The 13,535-nt window shown below is 37.2% G+C and overlaps 1 protein-coding gene across 3 annotated transcripts in view; it reads left to right on the top strand.

Annotated features, from left to right (window-relative positions):
• Nucleotides 1-11,704, top strand: part of plcl5 (phospholipase C like 5) — a 68,054-nt gene extending 56,350 nt beyond the window's left edge. For all 3 annotated transcript variants that reach the window (XM_044100051.1, XM_044100052.1, XM_044100053.1), the window contains exons 5-6: nucleotides 4,444-4,553; nucleotides 9,835-11,704. In XM_044100051.1, the coding sequence (XP_043955986.1) occupies nucleotides 4,444-4,553; nucleotides 9,835-10,299 (575 nt within the window). In that variant the 3' untranslated portion in view covers nucleotides 10,300-11,704. The remainder of the gene's footprint in view (nucleotides 1-4,443; nucleotides 4,554-9,834) is intronic.
• Nucleotides 11,705-13,535: the final 1,831 nt, after the last annotated feature.

The raw sequence follows: 13,535 nt of genomic DNA, 5'->3' as shown, positions 1-13,535 counted from the left end.
TTTGTTAGTTTAATTTAAATTCTGGTGATTTTGCCCTTGTGCTTTGCTCATCGGCTAAACATTGTTGTGGCAAAAACATAAATCACAAACGATGGCCGGGATATGAAATAAGGAAATTTCACTCAACTGTCACCTCTGATTTTTAAATATGGGCATCATGCAAGATCAGAAACAACAACGTGGAACAGGTTTAGATTTGTTATGCCTGTCCTGCAGCATCTTCCATTTTCTTCCTCCCCTCAGTTTATGCATAGTCATTGTTGCAGCTAATCAGTTTAATTTGGGCAGTGAAGCTTATGTGTTGATGAGAATGGAGAGGTGCTAGATGATTCCCCTGTGGGCCCTATTGGTGGCTCGCCATCACGCACGAGGATAATGGGCGACCAGGAAAACAGCTGGGATGCGCACTCTGGCAACCATCATATTTTTTGAGTACACAGACTCTGAGTTGGCTCAGATATCAGAAATCTAAATGTGGAAACCCCAATTTACTCTTCTTTTCATTGTAGTCATTTCTTTGCTTTGTGTAGTGCTTAAGTTTTTCGACCATTTAATCAGTTTCCATTGAAGAAATAAATTATCACAAAGCAAATTTCACTCAATTTGTACATTTGTGTGTAATTAGAAATCTATATTCAGTTCCTACTTACAGTGCATATGTGGGTGGATTGAACTGTTATTTAAAATCTATATATTAACACTTGCAAAGCTGTGACACAATCTCAAAGCCTGAAAAGGAAGATAAATTGTTTTTATTATTTTCTAGGTCTGGGTGAGTTTGGAAAAATTCTGGATTTTTCTGATATTTTTCTTCTTTCCAGGTTTTGAAAGAAAATACTCCAATAAATATAGTAGATTTGTGTTGAGTTACATTTGAATAACACATTATACCTTGATTTTAACATTTTACCACCAATATTTTGGTTTTGAATTGAATTATTAGACACACCACCCTTTACCTTTAGAATTAGATTCTAGATAACTTTAAATTCAGGTTGAACAGTTCTTAAAATTTTATTTTGATATTATGATAAAATACACATGCAAACAGAGATTTTGTGGATAATTTGAAAATTGAATAAATAAACTAAAAATTGCAAACTGTTCTTAAAATAGTCAGCATTTTCCAAACTCACAGTTGTTTTAATGGCAGAACCTTAAACTTAGGTCGTGGATCTCTGCCACTCCTCCAGAGATACTTTGGGCATTTTGGCAGCTACTCTGATTAATGCTGCCCTTCCTGGGCCTGTCCCAGAGGAAAACATTGAAATCAGTTATTGCTACATAAAAAACAGCCAGAAAACATACAAGGAATGTGCTTTTGTTGTTGTTGCAAGACACATTATGCAGTAGTGCTGTTATCTAATCTTTCTGTACTATAAGACAATTGATTAATTTTTAAATGTTCCCCAAAATAGATTTTGCTGTCTTTCTTTAAACTAGAATAGTGTGATAATTTGGGTAACACGGCTGGAAATAAAAGAAAAAAGGTACACCTGGAAATGAATAGATGAAAATGCTTGTAAAGGACCCACAGACCTCTAACGGAAATCAAATGTATCAGCAATGCAATCCATGTTGATTTATGTTGTTTTATCAGTTCTCTGTTGTGTTTATCTAGGTCCCCTTCCATTCAGACATGCTTTCTCTGCCTAACGACTGTGTATTTGTTCATTTTGTTTTTGACAGCTTTCTCGCTGTGAATATCCAAGATAAAGACATCTCATTCCCTTTGTTGTCTTTGGCTTTGCAGAGTCATTGTTTTCCTAGCTTATCCACAGCCAGAAAAAAAATCCCTCTCTGTGTTTGCCATGATGACACTCCACATGGACTCTAGAGTTTGTATGAATTGGGATAAATTAAGCAAACATTGATCTGACTGGTGAAAATCTTCCTTTCACCAGCTACCATTTCTTTTCAGTGAAACAGGATCTGCTTTAAAGATTCTGTTTTATTTGGTTATTTACTACCTTTCACTTTCTCTGATGTAAAATTGTGCTTTTTTTTTTTTTTTTTTTAGATCTGCTTGTACATTTGGAACGCTTCTCGTTATAAATGCAGAAAATGTTTAGCGTTTTCAAGGACTATAAGCCATATTTTGTAATTGTGTAGCTACTCTAAAGAGATGTTGTCTCTTGTGTCCTTCCATCTGAGTACCGCTTCTCCAGCTCATACCCATTAGGGAAGCAAACTAAAAAGGCCTTGTCTTTCTACAGCAGACCAGAGGTTACATTTTGAACAGCAGCATGAATTTCCTAGTGTTAAAGTGACAGTAAGGAACAGGAATTGTGTTAATGTTACACGGAGATGGCTCTTAATCATTGCCAGATTAAATACTCTGAGAAGCTATATTGGAACAAACCACCACCAGCTAATTTTGTATCATTTACGTCTCCCTGCTTGCTGGTTTCTGCCCCATGTTCGCCTTCTCCGTTTTCTTAGCTTCACACAAGCACCAGCCCATTAACTGTAGCAGATTATAAAATTAGATCAGTCCTTATCCCTGTTAATGTAAATTTCAGGCTCCTTAGCTAGAATACTGTAATAATACTACCTCTGGTATAGTTAGAAAATTAAGAAAGGGCAGTCCGACATTGTAGATTATAAATGAAAAAGCCGCCCCTCATAACATAGTAGTTTTACATTTTTATGTACTCTGCCTCTGGAAGATGATCCACTTAAGTTGCTACACAGGGAAAGAATTTCAATTGGTTTGAGGAATTCACCAAAATGTGTAAACTATTTGTTTACAGAAGAGGTGCAATACCTTCTCACTTATAAATATGAGGTGCTGAAAAAAATGGTTTGAGATGCACAGCTATTCTCTAGTTTATAGCGGAAGCCTGCATTGTTTCTTCAATGCCTGTGCAGAAAATCAAAGCTTCTGTTGCTTAAGGTCATCTTTCAGGGACAGACTGACAAGCAAGCTGATTTAGTGGGAGTTTGTTGCCAAACCCTTTGGAGATTAGGAATAGTTTGCCTTGGCTGCAATAAAACCTGACCTACTTGAAGCCTAATTAGAGGTTAACCTTCATTGTACCGCTTCAGTTTTAGCCCTGTAAGCAAAGGGCATCCATCCGGTCATCCATTTTCTGTACTCACTTAAGTCTAGTAGGGTCATGGGATGATCTTGCCTTAAATCTCCTGAATCAATTACCGAGAGACGATGAAGAAGAACATCTTTGAACTATGAGAGAAAACCCATGCATTCCTCACAGAACACCACAAAAAATACACAATAGCCTGTTTGTTTAAATAGGCACACCCTTACTTTGTTGCAATATCTTTTGATTCAGTTCCAGCATTCAGTCTTCCTAGGTACACAGTTAATTATAGAGAAATTAAACTACATTGATTTAGTGTAATTAAAGTTCATGCACACTGATTGAAGTTCACTGTCCTATTAGGACTTTCTTCAAATTGCTACCGTAATTGACATTCATAGTTTGCTGATGTTCAAGGCACTACAATGTGTCAAAATAATGAGATTTATGAAAAAATGCTAATCGGGAGAAGAATTTAAAAAATCCACAGCTGATAGCATGGTACTCTGAAACACTGAGCAACATTTCTAAAACCAGATATTTCCCAAAAATGAGTACAAAAAGGCCAAATGGGAACTTGACAGAGAGGCTGGTGAAAGGTTGGCAGTAGCTGTAAAGAAAATACAAGAATTTCTCCATTATGTCTGGACTAAGAGTTAGGTTCAAAGGTCAAAGCATTTTCTTCCAAAGAAAACATTCAGGCCCAGCTAAAACTTCCCAAAAACTTGTGGGAGAATAGTTTTTGGTCTGATGAAACTAAGCTGGAACTTTGACCAACATTATAAAACATAAGTTTGGTACCAAAACAGTACAACACTAAAATAACACAGCACTTTTAGTGAAATACAGTGGTGGAAGGATCATGCTCTGGGGTTAGTTTTCTTCATGTGAACTAGACTTTTATAGAGGAGAATGAAATTATGCACAGCACCCAATAACAGTCAGATTTTGACCCAAACCTTAATGTACCTGCGTGCTCTAACAGATTTCACAAAATGATGGCACTTGAAAGAAGGTGTGCACATGTTTTATGACTTCTGTAATATTTAATATGCATTTTTCCCCATTTTATTTGACCTGTTATTACTATATAACAAATGGTAACTGTGTTTCCCTATGTCTTCTGTGGTGAATAACAAATCTCTTGGCAAATCTCTTGCCTCACCTTTGAAACCTGCTCTACGTAAGACCTTTAAGATCTTAACAGGACAGTACTAATTTTGTTATTCCTGTAGTAAAACAGTCTGATGCCTGTACTACATGTACTATATCCCATTCTTGAAAATTGTTAATTGAATAAATGAATAAAAACTCTAAGCATCACAGTAGACTGTAAGCCTTTTAGAGATATTTGTGACTTTTCTGATATTTTTAGGTGAAACATGTCTGTCCATTTCAGGTCTGGACTTCCATGAAGACCTGCATCGCATTGGAGCAAAGGAGGGCCTGAAGGGCAGAAAACTTCAGAAAGCCATGGAGAGTTACGCTTGGAACATCACTGTGCTTAAGGTGAGCAAACCTCCCCAATCACGTGACTTCAAACTCAATGCACTGCATTTAATACATTTAGTGTTCACACGACTTATATGAAAGATGGGAGGTTAAAGGATTATCTTATAAACTGCAACCAGCTGGACAAGCAATCCCAGACACTGTTGCAGAGATTTACCCGCATGATGTCTTAAGAAAGCTTCTTGGGCTAATTGTGTCTCTCTCTTCCCTAATCCCTAAATCTCTTAAGTAATTAGTGTTCATTCCAAGCGTTGTTTTATTTATTTGCTCTTGTATCTATTTTGACAAGACTTGATTGGATAGTTCACACTTGCTTGGAAGACACACAGCTACATGCAGCTTGGCCATATGTGCATGTGTAAAAGATGGTGCATTCTTGTCACTGCTTGCCCTGTGACTCGAGAGATAAGGCCAGCCAATTCTCTCATCTTATTCCCTCTTTGAATACCGGGGTTAGAAAGCTAAACGCGAACAGTATAGTTGGGATCTTATCTCACTTTATCATCTTGACACCAGTTAATTGTAAATGATAGTGATGATTGCATGATTTATTCTGTTTTTCATTTTATTGACTTTTATATGTTATCACAATTTACTTTAGTCAAAATGAAAGACCTTAGTTATTCCAGTAGTAAAACAGACTGATGTCTGATTTTTGTGCTACTGCACAAAAATTACATTTTTTATTCTATTTATGTGAAAATATTACTTAAATTTGTTATTTTGAGTGTTCTGATAAGAAAAGGTACCTTTGCGTTTGCCAATCTAAAAAATAATTTATCATCAAAGGAATTTCTTGCACAATATCTTTAGAATGGTTTTGTCATTTTAGCTATTCACAGAGCTGTATACATTAAAACCCCTGACAGTGGGTTTTGGTGTACACTCACTGCTGGAGTATCAGAGAAATTACCACACACACCCACTGCAAATGTTTTAGTGGTTGGTACCCAGACAAAAAAAAATCTGTGACCAATTCTAAACTGCTACTTAGTAAACCCCAAGTGGCGGTTAGCTCTGCTACAGTTCTAATATTAGTAGCAAATAAGTGGAATGCTTTTAGCCGTGTTACTTGTATTTCCTCTTCTCTTCTGTAGCGAGAGCTAACGATGTTGTTATTCTTATCTCCAAGCGTGTGAAGGAAGTACTGCACACATCACCAATTTTCTAAGCAAATATATTTCTAAAGTTGCAGTTTACATGAAAGTTCCACCGTATGTCAGTAATAACCTATCCAGGCTAAACATAAGAAAAAAAAAAATCAAACCCTGATGCCCATAAATTAACTTATGCTGAATAGGGAAAAAGTAGTGAACACCTGACAAAAAGAAAGTTCAAGAAAGCATAGAAAGTTATGATACCTACTGAAGCCGATCAGTTATTAGAAAATAATCCTGCAACTTAGTATAAATAAAGAAAAACTGGCTCAGCCTCAACTGACGACCAATGAAAAATATTCTGATTACGAATGGTGTCAAATAAGACACAGCATGTGATGGGTATAACTAGTGAGCTCTCTCAAGACCTTTGCAGCCTTATTACAAAACATACTAATGTTGTTGGTTGCGTACAAATTTTCCAGAGACAGAAGAGTTAAAGGAATTAACTAAGAGCATAGGAGCATTTATGGAAGACACTGAACAACATGTTGACAAGCTTTAGAAATAGTGTAGATCAGGGGTGCCCAAAGTCACTCCTCGAGGGCCGGCATCCTACGTGTTTTAGTTATCTCTCTGGTTTAACGCACCTGGATCAAATGATGGCTCATTAGAAGTTCTAAGAAGAACACTGACATGCTGAAAAGGTTGTTGGTATTACCAGGGAGAGAACTAAAACGTGCAGGATGCCGGCCCTTGAGGACAGACTTTGAGCACTATGACCTGATCTGGTCATAGTGTGACCAGATCAGGCCAAAATTTAAATATTATTAGATACCATAATACACACCATATTTGGAGGTCAAAATGTTCTGGATATCAGTCCTAAAACACAATACCAATAGTAAGGTTTGGAAGTGGTAACATCATAATTTCAGACTTTTATAGAATATGTTGTTGTCAACTTTTGTGTAGTTGTGTAGTTGCTATGCTGTAGTTTTCCACACTTAGGAAATTCATTATTTAAAGTTATTGTGCAAGAGTTACTAAACAATGTCCTAAGCAATGCCAGTATTAAAACTATAAAACATAATCACCACAATAATCATCATTAATATTTGATACCTGACAAAATTCAAGAATAAAATCTTAAACTGTTATTTTTCTAACTTCTTGTACCACATATTTGTGCTACAGTCTTAAGTACTGTAGGGACCAAAGGCAAATTTGCTTTGATTTGTGTTATTTATATTTCTACTCATCTCTATAATGCCAACATATTTCAAGCATCTGTCTTATTTTTTTAAAAGTAATGTGTTTTTCGGGGTTAGTTGCTATAGCAGCCAACCACTTCCCGCTCTAAAGGTTTCTCTCTAAAGGTTTTTTTTGTGTGTGTGTGCTTCACCTCCTTATGTTATTACTGCAACTATGGCAGAGTAGTGTGTCAGTTTGACCTGCTTTCTGACTTTTTTGCAGTTTACAGCCATAAAAACAACCTTGCTTGAACTAGGACAGCCTGAAAGCTTCTCTAGAAGGCAATGCTCATGGTTTCAGGTTTTTATGATTATGTACATTGTGGTTTGTGAAGATAAATCTGATGCATCACTGAATGCACAAAGAAAACAGGATGCTGAGAAGCAACAAGTTCTACTCATTTCATACAAAATGTATAGTCTCACAGGTTTAGTCATTCTCCAAACTTGTAAAGATTTAAGATAGCAGTATCAGAAGGTCTTTTTGTTGAATCCTTCCATTATCTCTCACCCTGTTCCATCTATATCTAACTATTCCATCCATCTCCACTCATTTGTGCTTGCCCTTTAAGTTACCCTCTTCCCTGTTTTTCAACTTCCTCATCCTTGTTTCATCGATGAGCCATGCTCTCAACTGAAAGGCATCTTGGCATCCACATAACTCCGCCTCCTCTTCCTCCCATTCTTCATCTATAATCTCTCTCTCATACTGAACATTTGGTGAGAGCCTAGCGCCTGTTTGCCAAGGCTGGCAGTCATGCCTAGTTATTTCACCCCTCAACCTTTTTCAGATTCTCAGCAGGCTGGAAAGTGCTAGCTGGTAGAAGCATGGGACAGAGAAATAGGCAGTTGAGTGGAAAAAAGTGGTGTCCTGTCTTTCTTTCTCAGCTTCCCAAACTCCCACTTCGACTGTACTTTGACAGTGACAGAAAGATCAGAGCTGTCATGGTGGATGATGTTTTTTGCACATTTCTGTCACTCATTGTACCTCTGTCAAATGAAAAGCAGAAGCCGAGAGGCAGAAAGGGCTGCTTTGAAATGAATGTCAAGTTAAATAGAATAAAAGGCTCCTTAAAAAACTCATGGAAATGTGTGCTGTAATTAAAATGTCTCTAATGAATACACATTTAATGAACTCCAGAAAACTAGTTCAGATTGCAGCCATTGTAGCCATTTGTTAAATCAAATATTTTCATCACGTTCAGCGAACCAATGCGTGTCTTACTATTTATAAATAATATACACCAATTTAAGGTTAATTCAAATGTATTGTGCATCAGACAAGAATATTGAACTGGTATTGAATAAGGGCATTGTGTGGGAATCGGTGACTACCCCTGTTTTATTTTAGCCCTTCCTCTGGACAGCTATGGGTCAACTGTTGGGGTAAATACATCACCTAGATGTGCAATTCTGATTTGGTTGTTGCAGCGCAGGACCAGCTTTTCGCTGTCTTGTTTCATAGCTGGTGAGTCATGAGTTACATAATTTTTTTTTCTTTTTTAAACATATGACTTATTCATTCTCCTGGTTTTCGTGCTGGAATGTCTTGGATAAAAGGCCACTTGGAGAGCATCAGCATCACCTGGGAGCTGAATGTTGACCGTTTAGCGGAGGGCAGCACCTTTACTCCCTCTGCAATATGTCAGACTTCCATGTGCATTGTATACTTTTAACATTTGCCCTTCACTGTGGCTTAGGATAGGTTAGCATGTGTCACTTCAGTGGGATGTCAGTTCAAAGATGTGCCACAGTGGGCAAGGCAGTATTTGTAGAATGCCAGATTTGATGGTCATTTTTGAGTGAGGAAACTGAAGAAAACAACCTAGCTAGAAAAAGAGTGATGGATTCAATAATGAGCCTTTTCTTATTTTTCTTCTCACATATGAATATTTCTGTTATATGTACCTCTTCCACATAGAAATAACTTCACCGTATTTTCATATAGCAAAGCCAGCTAGCTTAGGGAAGCAGGCTGGAAATGGCATTCGTCCAGGTTTTCTTAACAGTGCTGTGAACACAGAAAGGCTGTCCTGACCATTTCCTCCATATATGGCATGCATTCATCTCTGGGGTGCTCGAATAAAGAGCAGAAACATAGTGGTAACATTATCACCATATGACAGCACAGTTCACCAGCAGAGAGGAGCTGTACAAACTGCTGGCAAACATCCAACCACGTTTCAGTGAGTTTGTACTGCCCCCTTCCGGCTATTTTGGGTTAATGCAGGCAAAGAAAGAGAAACCTTCAGAGAAAAAAAAAGTGTTGAAAATGGGAAAAGAAATTAAATAAATGAATGCAAACTGACAGCAATAAATATGCATGAAGTATTTCAAAGGAGTTGTTTTATTGAATGCCAAATGTTCCACAATATATATTTTCTTGATATATTTTCTTAAAATAAAATAAATAAATGATTAAATGTGTTTAATAATTTTTTAAGTGTTCAAGATAATTAAATACAGACATAAATTTAGAATGTGAAACTAAATAATTAAAATTCCAGTATTTAATTATTTCGTGCATGGTGTGCATCTAAGAATTATTTAAAATGTCACAGCATTTGATTGGTTGCCTTGGGTAGCAAGTCAGTTTCAGACAAATTATATTAACAAGAACTCATCATTCATTGATGTCCGTGTTAGACTGATGCACAAAATAAATGCAGGAAGCGTGAAAAGATATACATATAATAAATATGGGAATAGTATAGTCGCCTTTTTAAGAATTCATGTTTATTGACGACATATTTATTCATTATATAATTGATAACAATGTAGTGTCAATTACTAAATAGATAATATATCTATTTAGAAATTGAATTGTGTTTTTGGACTTCAGGAGTGTTTTGGGAGTGTTTTATGCCTCTTCAAAATTGGACATTATCACAATATTTACACGTTTATCTCTTTTTTTCTTAACCTCAGGGCCAGGCAGACCTACTGAAGCATGCAAAAAGTGAGGCACTGGACACTTTGCGCCAGATCCACTGTGCAGCTCAGTCCTGTGGTCTCAGTAAAAATGGAGCGGCTTCCCCCCAGCTTCCTCACCATCCGCCTCAACAGCCACCACAAGTACAGCAACAGCCTCCGACTAAGCTCCACCCTCAGTCTCTGCTGCTCCACCCACCCCATGTTCCTCTACAACCCCAGATGTCACCCCAGTCCTACCTCCACACTCATCAACAGCAATACTCCCAGCTGCATTCCCAGTCGTTTCCTTTCCCTCCCATCCAAACTGTTTTAAAACCGCCGGCCTACCCACATCCTCCACCCTTACCCACAAATCAGTTCCAGTCACAAAGCCAGCAGCAGAAGGCGGCAGGACCTCTCGATATCATCCCAGAGAGAGAAAAAGAGATGGTCACTGATGGTCCTGCAGGACCCTGCTGACTAGCAGCCTGCACCCACAGTGAGTCCCACCCAAAGAGAGACAAAGAGATAGAGAAGCAGAAGGACGTTGAAGGAAAGCAAGAGGCTAATAAGGAAGGCGAGGTACAGAATGTTGCAGAGAGACCTAAAGAGATGATGACAATAAAAAGGAGTCACCGTATTCGAAGTGAAACACAAGTCTGAAAATATGGATGAAGACAGATGTAACAGTCCAGTCATACATTTCTGAACAGGATGCTTGTTCTCTCAATTTTGAGCATTATCCATTTCAGCAAAAAATTAAAAATGTCTTCGTCTTCTATCTTGCAAGAAGTATAAACAAAAAAAAGGAGGGAGAAGCAGGGGATGATGGGAGGAATATTTCAGGCTTGTGTTTCTAATTAGGAAAGTCCATTAAAGACAGATTGATGACAAAGATAGCCCTGTCTCTCTCTGGGCATTGCTAGTTACATGCAAATCCACAATGTACACTAGCTCTGTGGGTGCAGGCTTTACCTCACATCAGTGTTTTACGCCACAAATATGCCTTTTTTCATTTCAGAGGCACTTTACCATGTCTTTGAGCTTTTATTTGGTCACATTCACACTTCTCTCCCAATATTTTAGTTGTAATGGTCAGTTCAAACCCTCGCTCCTTTCCATAATGAGGGTGCAGATTTCATTTTAAATGCACAAATTAGAGCAGCTCTGCTACGCTGGGAACTGTAGGAGTCACAAATGACCTTTTTAGCACAAACCAGGGAGTATTAGAGTTAGTATCGAGAAAAAAAATCTGCATTTGTTCAGTGTTCATTTATTTATGCTTTTTTTTTAAGCTGCTGTCAACCTCCATCAGGTCCTTCTCTTGAGTTGTGCGTTCAGGTTTGAGTTCATTCTTGGATACTCACCATAGGATTTTCTTGTCTCCTACCCAGCGGCTCTGCGTATGATGTTATGTAAGTTGATGTTTTGGTCCCCAGGGTGGAGCTAACCCACATCCTTCAGTGGTGGAGCCCAGCATTCAGTCACAACTGGAATATTTGATCCTCCCTTTTAAAAGTGAAAGGTCAAAATCACCATGGTACTGCTGTCTGTGGAATAACACAGTGACTATAGATGTAAACTCTATGTAAAATGTATGAGGGGAACATATATTGCTATAATTCTCAGACATTATTGATTGATATTCTTATTGTTGTAAGTTTTATTGATATTCAGAGTCTTTTTTTTAACATTACTAACACATGTACAGTGCTTTGACACCTGTTGTTCTGTGGATCAGATCAAGTCAACCAGTGCATTTGGGACTGAAATGATGGGTTACAGGTTAGTGGCGCTACACAAGGGGTAAATGACGACATGACAGTGAGTGTGCAAACTGTAAGAGCTCCTTTGAGTTGCCCATTAAAGCTGGCTTCATTGGTTATTCTGTCTCCTCTTGTTCATTTCTATCTAATGAGACATAGATACGCTATAAAATATGTTTAATTGATATAACAAAATATGTAAAAGATTTTTGACATGCTTTCATACTGAAGTATTTATATTATGGTAAACATTTATATTTTCCCCACATAAACTGGGTTTTAGAAACTGTTCTGCTCTATTTTAATTTGATCGGTAGGTGGTTTTCATAAGTGATATATTTTTTTCCAAATATGTATAGACACTGTTGTTTGAATCACACTTTACAACACTTCTTTAAAGATGGCTAAAGAAGTACTTTGGTTTGTTTATTGGGTTGGGTCTTCTTAAGTTGTAATTTGTTTATTAAAATTTTTTTAAACAAGTATGAAGAACCACACTAATATGCTAATCCTAAAAAAAACAACAAATATACTAACAACAAGAAGCACAAAGCTGGGCATATTCAGCTTTGTGATGAATATATGAGCACAGATGCATCACTCTTACCAATATCTCAATATAAATTGAGGAGAAAAAGGCAGATGGCTATTTGAGAGGTTAAATATCAAGAGGGATTTCAATCTTGTTGCGCTCAAAGGTCCAGAAATGACATCCAGGTATTCTGAAAAGATTTTGCCCACCTCTCCATGTCTAATACCCAAGGCAATTCTGAGAACCATTCCTTGAATTGTAGGAACAGCTTCCATATTCCACAACGTTAAGATCAATCTCTTAGCAATTATTAATATGAGAATAATTTGAATCAACAAAGAGACAATGATTATCAAACCTGAGATCAGGTTTAAACTCATAGCCGCAAATAAAGAGACAGTAGATTGATTTACCTTTGTAGATCAGAACAGTAACATCCTGGTCTGTACCATAGGACCATAAAAGCAAATAAACCAAATAAATTACCAAGCCTATTTATTTTCTTCAACATAGTGATATATTTTGGATAATTACTTAAATATATAATTCCAACAATTGTATGTTGGAATTATATAACGATGACTTTGTACAACACACGCAATCTAGTCTAATCAATGAACTACCCAAATGCCTCATTGATTTCTGATGCACTATGATGCAACGTTAATAGTCCTGATCTAAAATTATGTTGATATTGATTTAAACCTATTATTCTTCCATGAAAGGGTTTGTGTGTTTAAAGCAGTACGTCCTGTTGTCCATAAGATGGCAATAAACATTAGCTGAATGGATGTACAAATGAGTGGCTGCTTTCAAGTTGTTGTCCTGAAGTTTTGACATGAAATTTGTAAGAATTAGTTTCTCCTTTATATCGACCCTTAGATAACCCCACCTAAACTTTTGGAAGTTTGGATGTTTTTAGTTAAGCAAGAGGATGCTCTTTGAATCAACAGAAAATACCAACACTTTTGATGTATCACTACAGACCTTTAGTATGAGAAATCACAGGACACAGAGATATGCTCATTAGCATGCCCTTTCAAAGCTTGTTAGTTTCCTTATGTATTTGTGTTGTATTTTTTGCTTTAATGGACACAATAGTTTCCGTCTTTGGCTACTCATAGTAATGGCATGTGTTAATAAACCCTCCCTATGCAGCCACAAAGGCATACCTGTAGTTCATCAAATCTCTGTGGAGATTATCTCTAATAGGGCTCTAATTAACAGTCACAAGCATGGCAGCAAACTTTAAATGAGCAGAAATAAAAGATTTGTGGTTTTCTCTGTTTGTGGCTGACCTGAATGATGCCGAAAGCACTGACGATGTGGACATAGTAGAACAATATAAAAGAGACTTCCTCCTGTGGGAAATAAGAAGAACAGTCTTTAACCCATCACACAAGCGTGAAGATGACAAG

The sequence above is a fragment of the Gambusia affinis genome, linkage group LG19 (genome assembly GCF_019740435.1).
Source record: "Gambusia affinis linkage group LG19, SWU_Gaff_1.0, whole genome shotgun sequence".
NCBI lineage: Eukaryota > Metazoa > Chordata > Actinopteri > Cyprinodontiformes > Poeciliidae > Gambusia > Gambusia affinis.
Note: the sequence above shows the minus strand (reverse complement) of the source record. Positions and strands in the feature narration are given on the sequence as shown.